Source organism: Melospiza georgiana, unplaced genomic scaffold (assembly GCF_028018845.1).
Source record: "Melospiza georgiana isolate bMelGeo1 unplaced genomic scaffold, bMelGeo1.pri scaffold_29, whole genome shotgun sequence".
Classification (NCBI taxonomy): domain Eukaryota; kingdom Metazoa; phylum Chordata; class Aves; order Passeriformes; family Passerellidae; genus Melospiza; species Melospiza georgiana.
In genome coordinates, this window is record NW_026652215.1 from 3,972,757 (window position 1) to 3,992,273 (window position 19,517).

The 19,517-nt window shown below is 47.7% G+C and overlaps 1 protein-coding gene across 1 annotated transcript; it reads right to left on the reverse strand.

The window, feature by feature from the left end:
- Positions 1-5,526: 5,526 nt before the first annotated feature.
- On the reverse strand, positions 5,527-6,459 carry LOC131096373 (olfactory receptor 14C36-like). The gene has a single exon (XM_058044711.1). It carries the CDS (start codon positions 6,457-6,459, stop codon positions 5,527-5,529), a length of 933 nt encoding a protein of 310 aa, XP_057900694.1.
- Between the last annotated feature and the right edge of the window lie 13,058 nt (positions 6,460-19,517).

Consider the following 19,517-nt stretch of genomic DNA (forward strand, 5'->3'; position numbering starts at 1 on the left):
ATTATCATCTCTTTCAAAACAAAAGAACTTTTCATACTGGGGGCAAATCTGATTACCATGGGGATGAGGAGCTCGTCCATTATAGTTTAAAATTTTCCCTACCCAATGCATCTTTCTTTCTTTAACACAAACATCTATAAAGTGGTTGTGATTGTAGCAGGCAGAACTAACATATGGGTGTGTCACAAACACAGATCCCATCTTGTCCTTAATCTTCATAGGGTGATTGCAGTAGTTACAAATATTGAAATTGCTGGGACTTGGTTTTTGCCCTGTTTGCTTTTTTACTGATGAAACTCTGTCAGGTGTGGCTCTCTGGCTTTGGCCAACTGTCCAGGGTACCAGAATGATCACAGTGAAAATAATATAATAGGTTTCTTTAGGAAATCTACCTTTCTACCTTTCTCAAGGCCCCTTGGGTTGCAACCAAGGGCCGAGATACTAGTCTTCTCAGTAGCAAAGGTAATATCTAGGGATCTAGTCACTGGTGTTTTTAGTTTCTCTGGTACCCATAGCCCCACAGTTTGCTTGTCCCTTCTTAAATGCCATTTCTCAGTTCTGGCTGGTTAAGAAGAAATAATTAAAATGACAAGAACAGGGGAAAGGTTAGGCTGGAATACCATAAACCTGTATTTTCCAAAATTTCAGGGATGTGTCAACCACAATAAGATTTCACTAAATATTTTCTACTTCAAATGCAAGAAGTGCATTAAATCACAGCCTCCAATAGGCATACTTGCCAGGCCAATATGCCCCTGGAATGCGCTTATGATGTGATATATAGACTTCTTCTCCACAACAACTATCAATTATGAGACACTGGTCTATAATATTATAAATTGCTCGTCCTCGTATTTGTGCTACAGCCAATATGGCAAGAACCAATTGATCTAAGTTCTCTATTAATCCAATTGCTCCTGGAAGGGTCCCGTCTCCCAGTCTCATTGGTATCTAAAAGAAATCACTAGCAATGAGTTCTATAGTTAGCTGTCTAAATACATAATTATAGCAAAGCAAGCAAATCAATTGTTTCTCCTTCTCTTCCCTCTTAGTTACTCTCCACCATGAGTTAAAGCAAAGTGTGCAAACAATACATATCCAGGGATGACACCCTAAACCATGTTTACTGCACTCCCAACGTCTTAGTTGTCTCTGGACTCTTTCAACAACAGGTGTTATCAATCTCAGTTTCTGGAATTGCAGTTTTGTAATAAATTCTAATAATGTTGCTGGCGGGTAACCCTGGAGGAGATCTTTGATCCTTTTAGGCTGTTCCCACTGATTCAGAAAGTCTTTTATTCTTTTCCACCGGTGTTCTTCTGTGTCTGAGCTCAAGGGAATTGCAGTCCACAGCCACTCCAGAGTGCCTAGTTCATTCTTAATAAATCAGGGTTAATAAAAGCAACTTAAATCCTACTGATAGTGGAGCCCTGGAAAAAGTTAAAGATAGAATCTAAAATGTTAGGCTTTGTGCTTTCCCAGATCAACTGCACCTGCGTAAGCAGTATGATAAATTATATAATTGTTAGATGTGATGATTGTTTAGTAATTAAATGTAATTATTATATAACCATAGGAAGAATAATGAGAAACTATGTTGGAAATTCAGAGAGGGGTTAAATTTATGGATACAATAGAACAATATAAGTTTAATAATTAACATGAAAGTTATGTAACGATAGAGTATAAAACATGATCATTTTGGATGTACGGTTGGAATCAGATTTGGGTTGAATATACCCTGATTCCCAGAGCTCTTCAATAAAAAGCACCGCATATAATCCCCCGTGATTATGTGTTTTTGAATGCTAACACTACCATATTATCATATTATTGGAATTACATGTTCTAACAGTATTTTAGTTACTGTTTGAACTGTAGCCTGAGCTGCTGGAAATGCTTCAACCCACTGAGTTAGTTGATCTATTATAACTAACAAATATTTCCACCAACCCACTTTAGGCAATTCTATAAAATCAACCTGGATCTTTTCAAATAGCCTGAAGGCTGTTTTGCATCCTCTAGAGGGAGGGCTTCTTTACGTTTTCTTATTTACCTTTTGACAGGTGAGACACCCCTGGGTAATTTGCTCTCCAATTTCAAATATCCTTATACACCCATAAGTTTTAAAAAGTGATCACAAAAGGTTCTTGTTCCCCAGTGTGTCTGTCTATGCAAGTTATCTAAGATCTAATGTGCCACTGGTTTTGGCATCATAATCTTGCCATCAGGAAAAACTCACTTTCCCTCCTTAAATGTTACTCCTAATTTCCTTATATCTGCCAGTTCTTCTAGTGAAAGGGAAAGTGTCTCTTGCTGAATTTCTATTTTTTGTTAGGTGATGATTTCAGTATCTCCCTTTCTTAAGGTCGTTCTTCTTTTGCTTCTTCATCAGCCAAATTATTTCTCGGACTCTAATATGCCTCCCTCTCTGGTGTCCCTTTACATGAACTACTGCTATTTTCTTTGAGCCTTTTAAAGCTTCAAGTATCTGAATTATTAATTCGCCGTTTACTAACCCTTTCCCTTGAGTGTTTATAAGTCTTCTTTCCTTCCAAATTTTTCTAAAAGTATGTACTACACTAAAAGCATATTTGGAGTCTGTATAAACAGTCCCTTCTTGCCCTTTTAGTATTAATAATGCACAAAGTAATGCATAAAATTCACAGGCTTGTGCTGACCAGGAGGGACTAAGGGGACCAGACTCCTTTACTCTAAACTTTTTCCCACTTCACCTGAATGCCAACCCCTGTCATTAATTTCTAGATTATCTTCTTCAGTTAAAGAATAAATTTTAAGTTTTCCTTCACAGGGTTTTATCTGTAAATTTAAGGCTATTATTAAATCTCTGCCTAAAAAATTATTTTCAGCCTCTGGTATCAACAATAAATCATTTACTCCAAATTTGTCATCTGTTTCAATTTGCACTCCTTTTATTACAGGGAAAGCCTCTTCCATAATTCCAATTACTGAAACTCATTCACGACTTATCTCCCTGGGGTAATTTTGTCACTGTCAACCAAGAAACTCCTGTATTGACTAAAAATATAACTTCTTCACTCTGAGGACCTATTTTTAGCTTTATTATCAAGGGCTCTTTTGGTTGTATTTTGGTCCTCTTCATTAAACAAAACTCCTGACCTCTCTGATTCTCCTGAGTAGTTTTCTCATCTTGCTGTTTCTTTCTGCAATTTTTTTGCAGGTGCCCCTTTTTATGACAATGAAAACAGGTGGGTCCCACACCCTTCAAAGTGGGGCAAGAATTTTTTTAAGTGTCTTTTCTTGTGGCGGAAAAATGCACAGGTCCTGTGTTCCTAAAAATAGATCCTGACATCGGCTGTTTGTTTTTCCCTGCAGATTCTTCTGTATTCAAACCTGCCTGCATTTCGTGAACTGCTGCCACCAAAATTCTGGCTTTTTATTACAAAATTCTGCTTTCTGCTTTTCCTCATCTCTGTTCATATACACCCTTTGTACTTCTCTCAGTAACTCTTGACCCCCTGCACCTTCTAATGCAGTTTGAACATGCATGAAAATCAAGACCCTTCATGGCTGACAATCAATTAGACCTTATCCCCACTCCCTCCCCACCATTTCTCTCTTCAGACCCCTGGCACTCCTATGGATCAGGAATGGTGTGGCCAGCAGGAGCAGGGCAGTGATTCTTCCCCTGTGCTCAGCACTGCTTGGGCAGCACCTTGAGTGCTGTGTCCAGTTCTGAGCCCCCAGTTTAGGAAGGACATGGAGGGGCTGGAGTGTGTCAAGAGAAGAGCAACAAGGCTGGGGAGGGGTCTGGAGCACCAGTCCTGTGAGGAGTTGCTGAGGGAGCTCAGGTTGTTTATCCTGGAGAAGAGGAGGCTCAGGGGACACAAGGTGGTACCAGGGCACAGATTGGACTGTATGATCTCCAAGGTCTTTTAAGACCTTGTTGATTCTGGGATTCTCTGAAACCACCCTTGCAGCAGTTGCAGGATGAGCCCTGGGCCTCCTCTTCAGAAGCTCCAGCAGCCCAGGTCCCTCAACTTCTCCTCCCAGCCCCAAAGCCCATCCTGTCAGTCCTGCAGAGCCTCTGCAGCTCCTCCTCACTGCCCAGAACAGGGAGCCCCAGAGGCAGACACAGCAGCCCAGATGTGCCCCCCTGGCTTGGGATGCCTCTGGCAAGGGAGCAGCACCAGGCACTGCAGGAGCCTGCAGACAATTCCTGCAGCATTTGTAGGATGATCCTGCAGCCGAAGGGACGTTCCCATGGTGCCAAGTCAGGAACTGCAATGGGGAGTGGGGCCAGAGGGGAAAGGGCAACCAGGGAGGGGCTGTTTGCAGGGGAGGGAACAGGGATGGGCAAGAGGAAGAAATCTGGATCAGGAAAAAAGAACGAAAGCACAGTTGAAGGAAAGGAAATGCTTGGGGCAGTCTGAGGGTGGCTGCCAGGCAGCCCTGGCTCTGAGCAACAGCATCTGCAGTGGGACAGAAAACTCCCAGCTGATGGGAGCAAAATTTCTGGCTGACTGCAGAGGCCAAGAGAAACCTGAGTGGTTTCCCTGGTGTCCCCCAGCCCTTGCTGGCCCCAGGGGCTGATGGCATTTGTGCTCCCTCAGGTTCATGTCCCCACACCAACAGCATGGGGGTGCTCCCCCTGCTCTGTGCGATGCAAACAGGGGCTGCTGAGCCAGTGCTGCTGTGTCTGTGCCTGCAAGGATGGGGCACCTGTGTGAGCTGGGGGAGAGGCCAGGGCTGCAGAGGGAGGATGTTGTTGGCAGCTCCATGAGGACGCTCTGGGACGCTGCCCTGGGCTGTCCAGTGCACTGGGGATGGATCAGCCCCTGTTCTGCTGCTCCTTCCCATCTCCCCCAGGGCCCTTGCAGAGCCCCAGCCATGCTGTTTGCCCCCAGCCTGCCCACAGCCAGCCTGGGGCTGCTCACGGGGCTTTTCTGTGCTGAGCATTGGCCTGGGCGTGTTCTTGAGAGAGCCTGGGCAAGGAGTCTGAAGCCCCCAGGCCCTGGGCTGAGGCGTCAGCGCTGCCCCAGCAGTGCCCATGGCCTGTCCCTGCTGCAGCCCCGGCACTGCCACCCCCAGGGCTGTGCCCGGCCCCGAGAGCACTCAGGACTTGCAGCAACACCAGGGCCACCAGGGCAGCGGGGCAGGGCCACGGCAGCAGCACTGGCAACACCAAGTGCTGCTGCTGCTGGGCACAGCTGCTGGGCCAGCCCTGATCTGCCCCCAGCTCTGCACACAGACATTGCTGTTGCAGCTCCAGAGAAGGAAAAAAAGGGGATCTCCCTTGAAAACTGCTGGGAGATACTTTAGTTCACTTGAAGCCACTGAGAGTGCAGCACCTCATTGACACAGTCTATGACCACAGCAAAGGTGGAAAGAAACAAATATAGAAATGGCACAAACAATGGCATTTATTTCTGGACAATCTTAAAAAACTAAAACAAAAGAAAAAGACAACACCTAAAGCACCAAACCTAACTACTATCAAAGACAACTTGAATTGCAAGCGTATTGCAGAACATGACCAGCAGTTTAGGGTTTGTTAAACCATCCAGTCATCATTCTCCACACTGCAGCCTTGAGCTCCTGGTTCCTCAGGCTGTAGATGAGGGGGTTCAGGGCTGGAGGCACCACCGAGTACAGAACTGACACGGCCAGATCCAGGGATGGGGAGGACATGGAGGGGGGCTTCAGGTGAGCAAAGAGAATAGTGCTGAGGAACATGGAGATCACAGCCAGGTGAGGGAGGCAGGTGGAAAAGGCTTTGTGCCGTCCCTGCTCAGAGGGGATCCTCAGCACGGCCCTGAAGATCTGCACATAAGAGAAAACAATGAATATGAAACAACTCAAACCTAAACAGGAACTACCAACAATGACCCCCAGTTTCCTGAGTTTGGACTGTGAGCAGGAGAGCTTGAGGATCTGTGGGATTTCACAGAAGAACTGGCCCAGGGCATTACCATGGCACAGGGGCAGGGAAAATGTATTGGCTGTGTGCAGCAGAGCATTGAGAAAGGCACTGGCCCAGGCAGCTGCTGCCATGTGGGCACAAGCTCTGCTGCCCAGGAGGGCCCCGTAGTGCAGGGGTTTGCAGATGGACATGTAGCGGTCGTAGCACATGATGGTCAGGAGAGCAAGCTCTGTTCCAAGGAAGAAAGTAATCAGAAAAACCTGTGCAGCACATCCTTTGTAGGAGATGTTCCTGGTGTCCCAGAGGGAATTGTGCATGGCTTTGGGGACAGTGGTGCAGATGGAGCCCAGGTCGCTGAGGGCCAGGTTGAGCAGGAAGAAGAACATGGGTGTGTGCAGGTGGTGGCTGCAGGCTACGGCGCTGATGATGAGGCCATTGCCCAGGAGGGCAGCCAGGGCGATGCCCAGCAAGAGACAGAAATGCAGGAGCTGCAGCTGCCGCGTGTCTGCCAATGCCAGCAGGAGGAAGTGGCTGATGGAGCTGCTGTTGGACATTTGCTGTTGCTGAACATGGGATCCTGTTCATGGAGAAAAGGACAGTGAAGTGTGAGAGGACATACCTGTAACCAAAATCAAGGCCATTTCTCATACACCCTTCCCTAGAACACACACACAGCTTTTGGTATTCAGGTGTTCTGTGGCTTTCTTTTAAAGCTCCCCCGGTGTCTTTCCTGCTATTCTTAAGTATCAGAAAACCTCAGCTTTTCTCCAGCCCTCTGGAAGAGCAGAGTGAGTTCCGTGAGGCAAGATTAAGAGTAGAGACTGAGGAGAAATGGTCTCTCATTTCATTTTGTTTGGAGTTTCTCTGGCTTTCTTTTTTCTCACATGGAGGATTTGAACACTCCCTTGTTGCTCTAAAAAACCCCCAGATGCTGGTGAGAGCAGATGGATCCACCGCAGTCCAGCTCCACACTTGTAGCCAAGGGCTCACGTTGCTCATTTCACCAACACAGCAGTATTTTCAGTGTCAGAACACTTCTGCCTTTCCCCATCAATCTTACAACTCAGAGATGCTCTAGGGCAGGTTTTCCCCCTGGATTGAATCTCCCAGCTTGGACTGAAATCTCAGGGAGACTCCCAAGTTTCCTTATGATAGCATTGGATGAAGGGAGATGTAGCTCCTTCCCTGGCTGCACTGACAGCATTGCCCAGAGCCGGGCCCTGGGGACAGTGTCACCCTGAGCCAGCTGTGCCCCCTGCCAGAGCCCCCAGTGCCGGGCAGCTGCTCCCAGCCCTGTGCTCTGCAGAGGGAACTGGGCCCAGGGTTGCAGAGCTGCCCCACGGCTCTGCTGCAGCTCTGCCTGCACTGGAGGGGCTGCACGCCTTGGAGCCCATGCCCTGAGGGCAGAGGCTTGGCTTGGGGCACAGGAGGGAGGGGGCTTGTTCAGAGGGAGGGGCTGCACTGGAGAGGATCTTGTGGATATCTCTCAACTCTCCCGGCCACAGCATTTCTGGGTTTTCTATTCTCTCATTGCCCGATCTTCTCTCTGTTTCCTGCAGATTTTCCTCTTGCAGGTGTTTCCCTCTGCCTGATCTCTCCCTGCCAGCACTCACAGAGCCCAAATCTCTGTGCACTCTCCTTGGCCTGACAGAACCCTGCCTGTCTGCAGGGCACTGGCTGGGGGCAGGTTCTGTTTGCAGCTTGGAGAAAGGAGAGCTCAGACTGAGCCTGATGGGTCCAGCAAAGGTGATGCTGGTGCTGTCCATGGGCAGAGGGGCTGGAAGGAAATTAGAGATCTCCTACTGATCACTAAAAGGTACAGTTTACATTGTCTCAGGCACTTGTCAAAATTAATAATAAATAATTCATAATCAAACTTCAATATTTACCTCCCCCTCCCTGCCATGGTCCAGTAGTAGGAAACTGAATACAAAGTCTTAGGAATTTACCTCATTTTTTACAAAGTCCTTGTCCTGGAAATATTCTATGACTGATCAGAAACCCTCAGCATATCAGAGCTTCAAGAGCATTTCACCTACCCCACACCAGAAACATTCAGTTGTACTCACAGAGTCTGTAGGCATTGGGATGTCCCAGCTTTAGGAGATGGCTCCAGGAGCTGCAGCTGCATTGTCCTGCAGCCAGAGGTTCCTGTGCCAAGGGCTGGCAGTGATTCTGCCCCAGGCACTTCTCAGCACCTTCCCAGCCCTGACTGACTGAAGCTCTCTGTGCCTCTGTGCTGTGCCCAGGGTGGCTGCAGGCAGTGCCCCAGCCCTGCTGGGCTGGCAGAAGAGCTGCTCATCAAGAGAAATGTGCTTTTGAAGCTCTTCTTGGTTACCAGGAGCTGCCTCTGTGCCACCCTGAGCTCAGCAGCAGAGACACAGCACAAGGACGTTAACGAGCCTCTGGGGCTTTGTGCTCAGGCCCTGAACATCAGTCCCTGAGAGGGAGCTGAAGAAACCTCTCCAGAACTCCAAGTCAGAATCCAACTCCAAAGTTTCTTGGACTTTTAATGGGTCCCACTGAGGAACACGACTGAGAAAGTGTCCCCAGGCCCCAGGCAGAGCAGAGAACTGGAGGCAGTGATGGCAGGTGGCGACAAAGAGAAGCCAAGTCTTGGTGCCCTGGGGCACAGCAGCAGGGTCTGTGCCACCACGGGCTGTGAGGAGACACCTTGTCCTGAGGCCCTGGGGCCTCCTGGCACAGCCCCAGCCAGGCTGGGCACTGTCAGCCCCTTGTCCTGCCCTCAGCATCCTCCCCTAGCCCACATGCCAGTGGCCTCAAGGATGTGCTGGAAGAAGTCCCTGGGGAGCCTTGCTCAGGAATGGCCCTGAGGGCTCCCTAATGTTCCCAGGGACTGCAGGTTTCTCAAAGGACTTTGGGTTTGGCTTTTTTCTTAGAGTCTGTGAGAGGTTTGTGCAATCATGGTCTCCAATTATCTGCTTTAATTAGTCCCTGGAGAGCCTTTGTCAGTAATAAACTCAGTGGGGCTCATTACTACTTCAAGGTACTTCAGTTATTTGAATGTACTTGGTGTTTCCCTTTTGATACACACTCTGTGAGAAGTTTGTGCAATCATGGCCCCAATTCTCTGCTTTAATGAGTCCCTTGAGAGCTTTGTACTGACACTCAGTGGGGCTCATTAATGCTTTGAGATACTCAAGGTTTTTAAGGTACTTTATGGATTTAAGAATACTTTTACGTACTTTTAAGGATTTTCCTTCCCACACCGAGTCTCTGAGAGGATTTTGTGCCATCCTGGCTTCCAATTCTCTCGTCCAAGGAGTCCATGAAAAGCCTGTGTTGGGTATCTTCCCCCTTTCTGTTTTACAACAAAGATGGAACTGAAAGAATTTTATAAGACTTTCTAAAACCATTCAAACAAACATGGGACAATTAACAATACAATAACAACAACCACTAAGAGAATTAATAGTCTTTTTGTCGTCACCCCAACTGTTTTAGTAAACATCCTCCAACCCTTTAGTCCTCAGGATTGGAAGAGTTTATTGAACCAGTCTTTGTTTTCCACTTGAAGCTTCTTGAACTGTTCCTTCAGAATTTGAATGCTCTTGTGGATTGACTCGCTGTGGCTGGAGAGGTTCATACAACACATGCCCTCAGAATCTACACGGCCATGCCCATGTGCCCAGAATAAAAATTTTATTGCTGTTCTGCAAGGTGGTATGTCTGGTGGTCTCTATGTCTGAGAGCAGGCCACTCAATGTGAGGGAGGTAGCATTGGTTTGCATACTTAACAGGCACCCAGGATGGTCAATTTGTCCTAAAGCTTTAGATGCAGCCACCCAAGGTAGCTCAAATTGGGGTTGCTACCATCTGATACCTGGATTAAAGCTTTCAAAGCCATCTCTTTGATATCATCCCATACTTCTCTGAGGGTACCTGCTGCTTGATCATCTGGTGGGCTGTGTTGTCCTTCTCCAGCTAGATGGTTGATTGTCAATTCCACCCTTGCCTCATTATTAGCATAGTTTGCTATTAATTGATTTAGTAAACACTTCCATCCCCCTTCCCACAGGGTGTATTCTGTAGATGACAACAACATGGTCATAATATATTTTAAATCATAGGGGGTTAAGACATGTGCTGTAAACATGGCCCTCATTAGGCCATTAAAACAAGGTAAATCCCTCCTATGGTCTTTATCCGCCCTACACAGATCCTTGATTTCCTCATAAACCAATGGCTGATACCTGGGATTCTGCCCCCTTCTTTCATAACATACAGGGGCAATGAGGAGTGTTCAGACTATTTGCCAGTCTCCTTCCTTAACTGCTTCCTTCTGGATCCTTTCCTAGGGATCTTCTGGGGTTGAGGGGCAAGGTGGCTCTGGGGAATCCAAACTGTCTTCTGGGGACGAAGAATAACTTGGAGCAGAAACATTTGGATTAGAAATACTGTGACAGCAGGGCAGAGTATGTTGTATCATGGGGTTATATCATTGCCAGAGGGGGAGGCAAAGGGCACTGCCATTTTGTCAGGTGCTGGGAGGAAGGGCCTTGATTTAGGATGGCAGACTTCCAGGGTGGAGATCTGGAGGCATGGCCCAGGGTGAAGGTGGAATGACTGACAGTGAGGCATGACCCGCAGTTTTGGAGGGGGAGTCTGGAGGTTCATTAGGGGCAGAAGAGAAGGTTTTGGTAGCAGGAAGTGGAGGAGCCAAGATGGAGGGAGGATGGTCAGGCTCAGGGGCCTTTGGAGAAATTTTAATGATCCGCCTCAGGATTGATTTTAACTTGTTCTTTGAAGATATTTGGTCATGATCAGTGAGAATTAACCTAAAGTATCGATATACACACCTTTCTACTTTGGACATCTGGCTGCCCATTTTTCTCTTTCTTTGCTTTAGGTAGAACAGCCACTGGAACACCCCAAATCAATTATGGGACATCAGTGCATATTGTAAAAAGGCAGTGACAAAATGGGCAATAATTTTCCTGCGTTTCCCTAAACCCACCTGCAATCCTATGCAGGTGAAATTGTTGTTGTGTCTTGTGGATCCTGGCCGAGGTCCCTCGAAGCAATAATGAATCTGCCAGCCTGGCACAATCCAAAACCCCGGGGAGCACTGGCCTATCCATCAGCCAACCCCAGCTGACGTGACTGAATGTCAAGGTCCCTGTCTGGGCACCAAAAGTCACAATGAGGCTGGTGGTGACAAACCTTTCTGGTTCCCCAGCTTCAGGGCAAGGGTGGTGAAAATGAAAAGGAGCAGATGCTGGGGAAGATGAAACAAGAAAGCCTTAAAGATATGATTGCCTGGCAAAAGATTTTGAAAATAAGGAAACTATAAGTCAGACTGAAATGAAAGCAAGCTTTGCGATACCAAGCCTTAGCTACTGAACAACTGGAAAACAATGGTATGGCTGAAGGTAATACTCTTTTGATGAAACAATTTCCTCTGCTTGCAGATAGGTCCAAGAGTCAGAGCCGATCCTACTAGCTTGACAAAGGAGGTCAAAAGAAGGGGTCCAAAGAGTAGTTTTTAGGGTTTAAAATGTAACACAGTATGGTAATGTAATGATTCTTATAGGCTGTATATAAATGCTATAAGATTTGTATCTTGTATTATATTGGTTAGAGAAAATTAGAATATGCAGCACAGAAAAAGATTTATTGTATTGTAACAGGAACTCCCCTCCTCTTTCGCACATCCATTTTGGGTTCCTCTTTTGAGCTCCTCTTTTGGGCCTTCTCCAAGCTGTGGCTGGCAGCTCCAAACAAGGTCCCTGCACCTAAAACCCTTTGCAATAAACCACAAGTTCCAAGACCTGGCTTCAGAAATCTCTCATCTCCGTCTGTCCCAACTTTCCTACTGCCCAATGCTACAACAAGCAGGATCAATGGAGTTGCCCAAAAAGAACTTTAGTAAATGGGGGGAAAAACAATTAACATGGAGAAGTTGAGCACAGTACAAGGGGTGGGATTCAAAGACCTGAGATAAAGGCAAAGCAACAATATATACATTTGAGGGTAGAACACTCTAGAACAATAACCATACAGGACAAACAAGTAACTAATAGGGGAGGAGAACTTGGACAACTTAGCATAACAACACTAAAGGCTTATGGGGGAACTCTCAAGCTCACCCTAAGTTAAACAAATGATTCCTAGGGCTTGAAACTCACATCCAGTTTATCCGGGGTAAAATCTGGTTGACTCTGAGGTACAGCTGGGCCAACTCCCACACTGCTGCTTTGCTCTAGTCCCTTGGGACCATGTGGCCCAACAGGGCCACAATGATGTCCTTGGTTCCAGGAGGCTCTACAGTGTCACAATGATCCCTTGGATCCATGGTGCTCTGCAGTGTCACAATGGCCCCTTCATTTCATAAGGCTCCCAAGTGTCAATCGGTCTCCATAGGAAGGAAACCATAGAGACCCATGTACAGGAGCTGATGAACAGCAAACACCAGAGGCCAAGACAAGCCTGACCTGTCTGTCCTGGCAGGTTTGCTTGGCGCAACCCTTGGATATTTGAAATTATGAATGCAGAGTCCCAATTTAAAACATTTGTGCCTGGAAAAGAGGGATGGGTTGGTTTTTTTTCGTAAAAAAGCACAGAGACCTTTCCAGTGTTTCGAAAATAGGTGAGTGCTGTCCCTCAGGAGTCAAAGACCAGCCAGACTTCTCTGTCCTGGAACTTTTGTCTGGGAGTAATCCTTTCATTGACTAAACTTTTGAGGTGGAATAGTAATTTTGGCCATGGATGCCTGGAAAAAAATGGACAGTTCTTTTCCATAAACAGAAGAGCCCAGAGCCCCAGTGTTTCAGGGGCAGATGGGAGTGGCGTTCCACATTCCAAGGTCAGCCATACCTGTCAGGTGACCCCTGGGAGGCCAAGGCAGCCACACCTATTTAATGTTCCCTTGGTTCCACAGGGTTCTGCAGTGTCAAATTGGCTCCTTGCTTCCATGAGGCCTTGCAGTGCCACAGTGGTTCTATTGCTTCCATGATGCCCTCAGGTGTCATAATGGCCCCTTGTTTCTATTGGGGCCCAATAGTGCAATAATGATTCCCTTGGTTCCACAAGTACCCATAGTGTCTCAGTGGCCCCTTCCTTCCATGAGGACCTGCAGGGTAGCAATGGTCTCCATGATTCCACTGGGCCTTGCAATGCCACAATGCTCTCCATGAAACCATGGTGCCCTGCAAGATCACAACAGCCCTTTGGCTCCACGAGGCCCTGAAATGCAGCAAGGGCCTCTTGGTTCCATGAAGCCCCACAGCTTCACACTGGCCCCTTGGGACCATGCGGCCCCACAGAGCCACAAAGATGTCCTTGGTTCCATGATGCCCCACAGTGTCACAATGGCCCCTTGAAACCATGGTACTCTGCAGGGTAACAATGTTCCCCTTGGTTCCACAAGTTCCTACAGTGTAACAGGTTCCACAAGGGCCTGCAGTGTCACCATGGCCCCTTGTTTCCACAATGCTCCACAGTGTCATAATGGTCTCCATATGAAGGAAACAAGTGAGCCCCAGTGGGTCAGGGGCAGTCACCAGAGAGGCAGTCACTAGAGTCCAAGTCTGGCCAGACTTGACTGTATGGGCAGCTTTCATCCGGGAGTAACCCTTGGATATAGGAATTTTTAGACGCGGAATTCCAATTTTGGCCAAGGATGCCTAGATAAGAAAGACAGTTCTTTCCCATAGGAATAAAAGCACAGAGCCCCAGTGCTTCACGGTCAGATGGGAAATGGCCCTTGGCATGTCAAATTCAGTGGCACCTGTCAGACAGGCCCCAGGAGGCCAAACCAGGCAGACCTGTTCCATGTTCCCTTGATTTCATGGAACCCCACATTGTCACAATGGTCTCGATTCCATGAGGTCTGGCAATGTCACAATGGCTTCTTGGTTTCATGAGTCCCAACAGAGTCATAGGAGTCCCTTGTCTCCATTCTGCCCCATTGTGTCACAAGGGCTCCTTTTTTATATGGACACAACAGTTCTATCGCTGACCCTTGAATCCATAGGGCCCCTGAGTTGCACAATGGTCTCCTTGATTCCATGATTCCTGGATTCCATTGTCTCACCATCGTTTCCTTGGATCTCCATTGTCTCAACTGACCCGTGGTTCCATGAGGTTCCAAAGTGTCACCGTGGTTGCTGTCAGAGTCTGGATGAGATTGATGTCCTGATGCTCGGAATGCCCGTGTGGGGCCAGAGCTGGGTCACACCTTGGTTTGTGGTGGAACAGAGCCCCGCCCCCAGCCCTGGCCTGGCAGAGCTGTCAATCACACAGCAGAGGATGGTGTTTACCCAGCTCTGACTGGCTGAGCTGTTAATCAATCAATCACACTTAGGCAGCTGATGCCTACCCTGACTCTGATTGGACAAGCAGCTAGCAGTCCCACCCCAGGGGTGGGCCCATGAAGGCCCAGGGGGTTAAAAGCCGGAGCATGAGCCCAGCCCAGGGTCTGGATCCTGCCTTCTCATGGGGTTCCTCTGTTGGTGATGCTGGAACCCAAGCAGTTCGCACCTATGTGCGTCTCTTTCTATGGATCTTCTGTCTTTCTGTTGTTCTCTTCCTTCTCCCTCTAATCCTACTTACCTGGAACATTTTTGGGTAACTTCACATGTTAAGGGTTAAAGGATTTTATGTTAAATGTGTGGGAATCTGAGGCACAGAACCTAAGCCTTGGAATTCAGTAGTTTTCAGGAATTTAGCTACTTGAGCTGGGCTTCTTGTGGGACTTTTAGCAGCCTTGTGTTCCTCACTGTTGGGTGAATAAACCTTGTCAGTCTTGCTGGTATCATTTGCTCCCTTTCCTCCAATGATTTTAACAAACTTTTCAAGGAATAACAACAAAATATTTTCTTTACACTGGCCACCCACAACAGCCATTTTCCTCATCAGTTCTCCCATAAGTTGCTCAGAGGAAGCTGTGTCCAAGTTTCCAAGAATTCTTCCAGAGAGAACCACAATCTGCTCAGAGGAGGAAACCATTCTGTTGTCAAAGGCACTTGGGGTCACAGAACAGTTTAAGGCAGGGTTTCTGTATCATTGCCTTGATCTAAATTTTCTTATTAAATTGTAATTCTAGCTTAGACTCTCCCACAGATTTGCCTCGAAACCAGTACAAAACTCAATGTACTCATCCCTTGTTTTCCTCCCAAAACAGGATTTCCCATCCCTAAACTTTTGCCAGATGGAGGAGGAGGCTGCGAGGAAGAGGAAGGAGCCCTGGGTCACCAGGCAAGTGAGGAGGAATTCAGTGCCCCTTTCCCCCTCTCTCCTGCTCCATCTCCCAACCCAGCACAGCCCCAGGCTGCAGGACAACCCCTTGCCAACGCCATCCTGCCGGGGATGCACTGGGGGAATCTCCTTCCCCTTCCCCCTGGCATAGAGGCAAATCCCATCCTTTTCTTGTCCTTCCTGCCCCAGACAAGGAGTTGAAGATGGAGACCAGGAAGGACAAATCTCCTCAGCAGAATCTCGTGGAAGAGGCTGTTTTGACTGGCTCCACAGCACAGGAATCCAATGGGGAGGAAAATCCCGAGATCCCAAAGGAAGAGGGGCTGCAAACCCAGCCCAGTGTGCTCTGAGGAGGAAATACCCACCCTGTGCCAGGAAGGTGGACAGAGCTTCAGCCACAGCTCAGAGCTGGTGGTCCATGGGCAGCTTCATGATTGGGAGAAGGCCCGCAGGTGCTTGGAGTGTGAGAAGAGCTTCATGCAGAGCAACACCCTGATTCAGCACCAGATGATCTGTGCTAGGAAATGGACCTATGAGTGTGGGGAGTGTGGGAAGGGCTTCAGCTGCAACTCTGCCCATGTCATCCACCAATGCATCCACTGGGGAGAGGCCCTAGCAGTGTCCCCAGTGTAGGAAGAGGTTTCAGAGCAGCTCCAATCTCCTCCAGCATCAGCAGATTCACACTGAGGAAAGGCCCTTTCGCTGCCCTGATTGCAGGAAGGGCTTCAAGCACAACTCCAACCTCATCACACACCAGCGCATCCACACTGGGGAGGGGCCCTACGAGTGTCCCCAGTGTGGGAAGAGCTTCACCCAGAGCTCTCACTGGACCAAACACCAATGAAGGCAATGATAAGGGAAGCCCTGCAAATGCCATGACTGCAGGAACAGCTTCATGCCCCACTCCAGCTTCATCCTTCTTGGAAGGATCCACATTGGTCAGAGCCCTGGTGACCCATATTCCCAGTGATCTGCGCTGAGAGGACACCTGGCTGGTTTTCCTTTTGGTTTGGCCCCAAGTTCCCCTTGATTCATTTTTATCACTTAAAAACACTAAATAAGACTAAATAGAAAGTAGACTAAGAAGAAATAAGACTAAAAAGAAAGTAATTGATCAAGGATTTCACACCTATTTCAGGTGGACTTTATGGTTTGGGGACATGTTCTGTAGGATTTGTGGGTTCTTGGGGGATTTCAGGAAGTGTTCTCCATATCTTTGCACTCTAAAAGTCAAGATGGATTGATTTGTCACCTCAAACTGACTCAGTCCCACCAAAAACAATTCAATCTTACCCCAAAAGAGCTCAACTCCACCTCAAATTGTCTTATTCCCACCTAAAAAACCCTCAGTCCCATGTCAAAATTATTAAATTCCACAGCCTCCAGGGTGTGATGGGGTTGGAAGGAGACTGGGAGAAGTGGGATCCAAATTCTTGGGTGTTGGACCAGGATTATGTAGGACTGGGTGTGTGGGATCTATTTTGATAGTAAATAAAATTTCCAGAATTATTTATTTCTGCCTCAATCATTTTCCATCACTTCCAGTTTATTTTTCAGCCTGCCACCTTCTCAAATTATTGTGTTTGTGTCCTCCTTTCTTTGCTGCCTTTCTTTGCCTGCTCTGTTTTTCGTCGAGTGTCACTGTAAGATCTTGCTCCACTTGACTTTTGGCTCCTTCTTGAGAGTTTTGCCTTCAAGGGCAGGAACATATTTTCCTGGCTGGGAACTGGAATTCCAGCCCCTGGGAGTGTGTGCCATGGATCCCAGAGGGGCATTCCTGAGGCTCCCAGGGCACTGCTCCTGCTGTGCCTCCCAAGGAGCTGTGCAGGGCCAGGGGACAAGGTCCAGCAGTTTTGTTGCTTCTGCAATGCCACAACAGCCCCTGGTTCCATGAGTTTCCGTACTGACAGTATCAGTTCCTTGGTTCCCGTGATGCCCTGCTGTGTCACAGTAGATATTTGGTGCCATGAAGTTCTTCAGAGTCACAATGGCCTCCCTCGCTCCATGAGCTTCCGCAGTGTCACAATGGCTTCCTTGGATGGGCAGTGTCACCATGGACCATTGGCTCCATGCAGCCCCGCTGGGTCACCATGGACGCCTTGGTTCCATGAGGTTCTGGGGGGTTCTCCATGGTCTCCTTGGATCCACAGTGTCACAATGGACCACTGGATCCACCTGGCCCTGCTGTGTCACCATGGCCCCTTGGTTCCATGGGACCCCAGGGTCAAAATTGACTCCTTGCTTCCACGACATCCCCTCAGTGCCAAAATGGCCCCTTCATTCCATGAAGAACACAAAAGTTTTGTAGAAACATTGAGAAAATCCTGCTCAACACAGCTGGGAACATCTGTTTGCATTCAAGAGAGGTTAAAGGTGAGGATGGCACCAGCAGCTTCCATCTGCAACAGAGATCCAGGGAAAGGACAGAGACAGAGAATTCAGCTGAGAGACTCAGAGAATACTGCTTCCAGAGATCATTTCTGCTCACAGTGTCCCTTGTAGAAAGGTGACACCATTCCACGCAGCCTGGATTGAGCAGGTGGTTCCTGAGTGGGGTTTGCTGTTCAGGAAACCTGCTCAGGCTTTTCCATTCTTTCCTTCCCAACAGGAAAACTTCTCCTGGGCCTGTGTGCAGGCAGAGCCATGAGGAGAGCAGGTGGGACATGGTGCACTGGGCTAAGACATGGAGCTGCAGAGCTCAGGGGACAAGGTTCTGCTGCAGGGCACAGGGATGTCTGTGCCACGTGGGCCATGTCAGACATGGTGAGGCTGGGGGTGAGGAGCAGCTTGTCCAAACAGGGTCAGCCCTCAAGGGGCTCATTCTTCTCTGTGCCCAGACCTCCTAGGGAGACATTCAGCATTAGGATCATCTGGGGAATGCTTCTATCAGCTCTTCTCTGAACTGAAAAAGTAAAAATATACTCTATTAAAGAAGAAAAGTCATGAGATGCACTTAAAATCCTTCTCTTGAAAAGAATTCCAAACTGACTCCAGGGAGCTGTCCAAGCCCCGAAGACCTGAAAACCATTGAACCCAGAGAAAGAGCCCTGAAGTGCTTTCTGTATTTTAATCAAACCTGAGGGAGGTGAAGGGAGATGAGCACATCCTATTGATGATCTTTGTCTCAAATTTATTGATGCAGCTTACATACCTTTATAGTATTGTTAATTAAGCTCATACATATTGCAAAAGCTGAGCTCATCATTGGTTACAGATTACATGTTATCCCCTCCTTTGTTACTAATACCTGTGGCTTTCTTGTTGAGACTAATACTTGTTTTTTATCCTGCTGCTGACTACATTCAAGGACTCAATGTTTTTCGCCACATTTTTCCTCATCATTTGATCAAGGACACAGTGTTTTTGTTTTTCTCGTAATCAGAAGGCTAAGAACTTACTGCTTACAGCTGCTTTTTACTGCTTAACCAGCTGTATATGATCATGGCCTTTTTCTATAAGCCATGTCTGAACAAAACTCTCCAACAAAACCCATGGTGGATTTGGGGCTGAGTTCAGGACCCTCAGGCACTGAGAGAAGGCTGAAGAATCTTCTCAAGAAGTGAGAAGCAAAACTCCAAGTCCCTTGGAGCATCACTGGGCCCCACTGAGGGCAGGGAGTGCCAAAGACTCCCCAGGGACTGCTGAGAGCAGATCCTTGAGGCCAGGATTGCAGGGAGCCAAAGGCTCTGAGCAGGGAACTGCAATGCTGAGCAAGGCCTGGGCTGGTGTGGGGAAGCAGAAAGGCCAAGCCCTGAGCCCAGCCTGGGACAGCAGGGCCTGTCCCTCACGGGTGGCTCGGGGCTGTTTGTGGGGCAGTGGGATGTGAGAGGCAGCAAGGACAAATGTCATAAACTTGTGTGACACTCCAGATCCTCAGGGAACCAAGGGGCCAGTGGGACACTGTGGGGCCTCATGGAAACAAGAGGCCATTTTGAGCCTGAAGGACTGTAACACCCAAGAACATTGAAATTCTGGGGGTAACCAAAGCTTCCTTGATTTGAATTTGGTGCACAGGAGAAACACCAACCAGATATTCTCCACATTGACAGATGCAAAGAATATTCTTGCTAAGAAGGGACTTAAAATGATCATCAAGTCCAGCTCTTAAGTGAATGGCCCACACAGCAATTGAACTCACAGCCCTGGTGATATCAGCACCATGCTCTAACCAACTGTGCTAAGACATCAAAATTACACCAAATTTTACTGGCAAAATACAGACAGTCAAGGAACTTTTGCAAAGGGTTTAATACAACATCCACTTCAACATGAAACTCTTATCGTACCATTAACTTAGCCATTTAACCAAAAAACCATCAACCTTTAAGAGGTTACCCAAAAATGTTTCAGGTAAGTCGGATTAGAAGGAGAAGAAATAGAGAATAACAGAAAG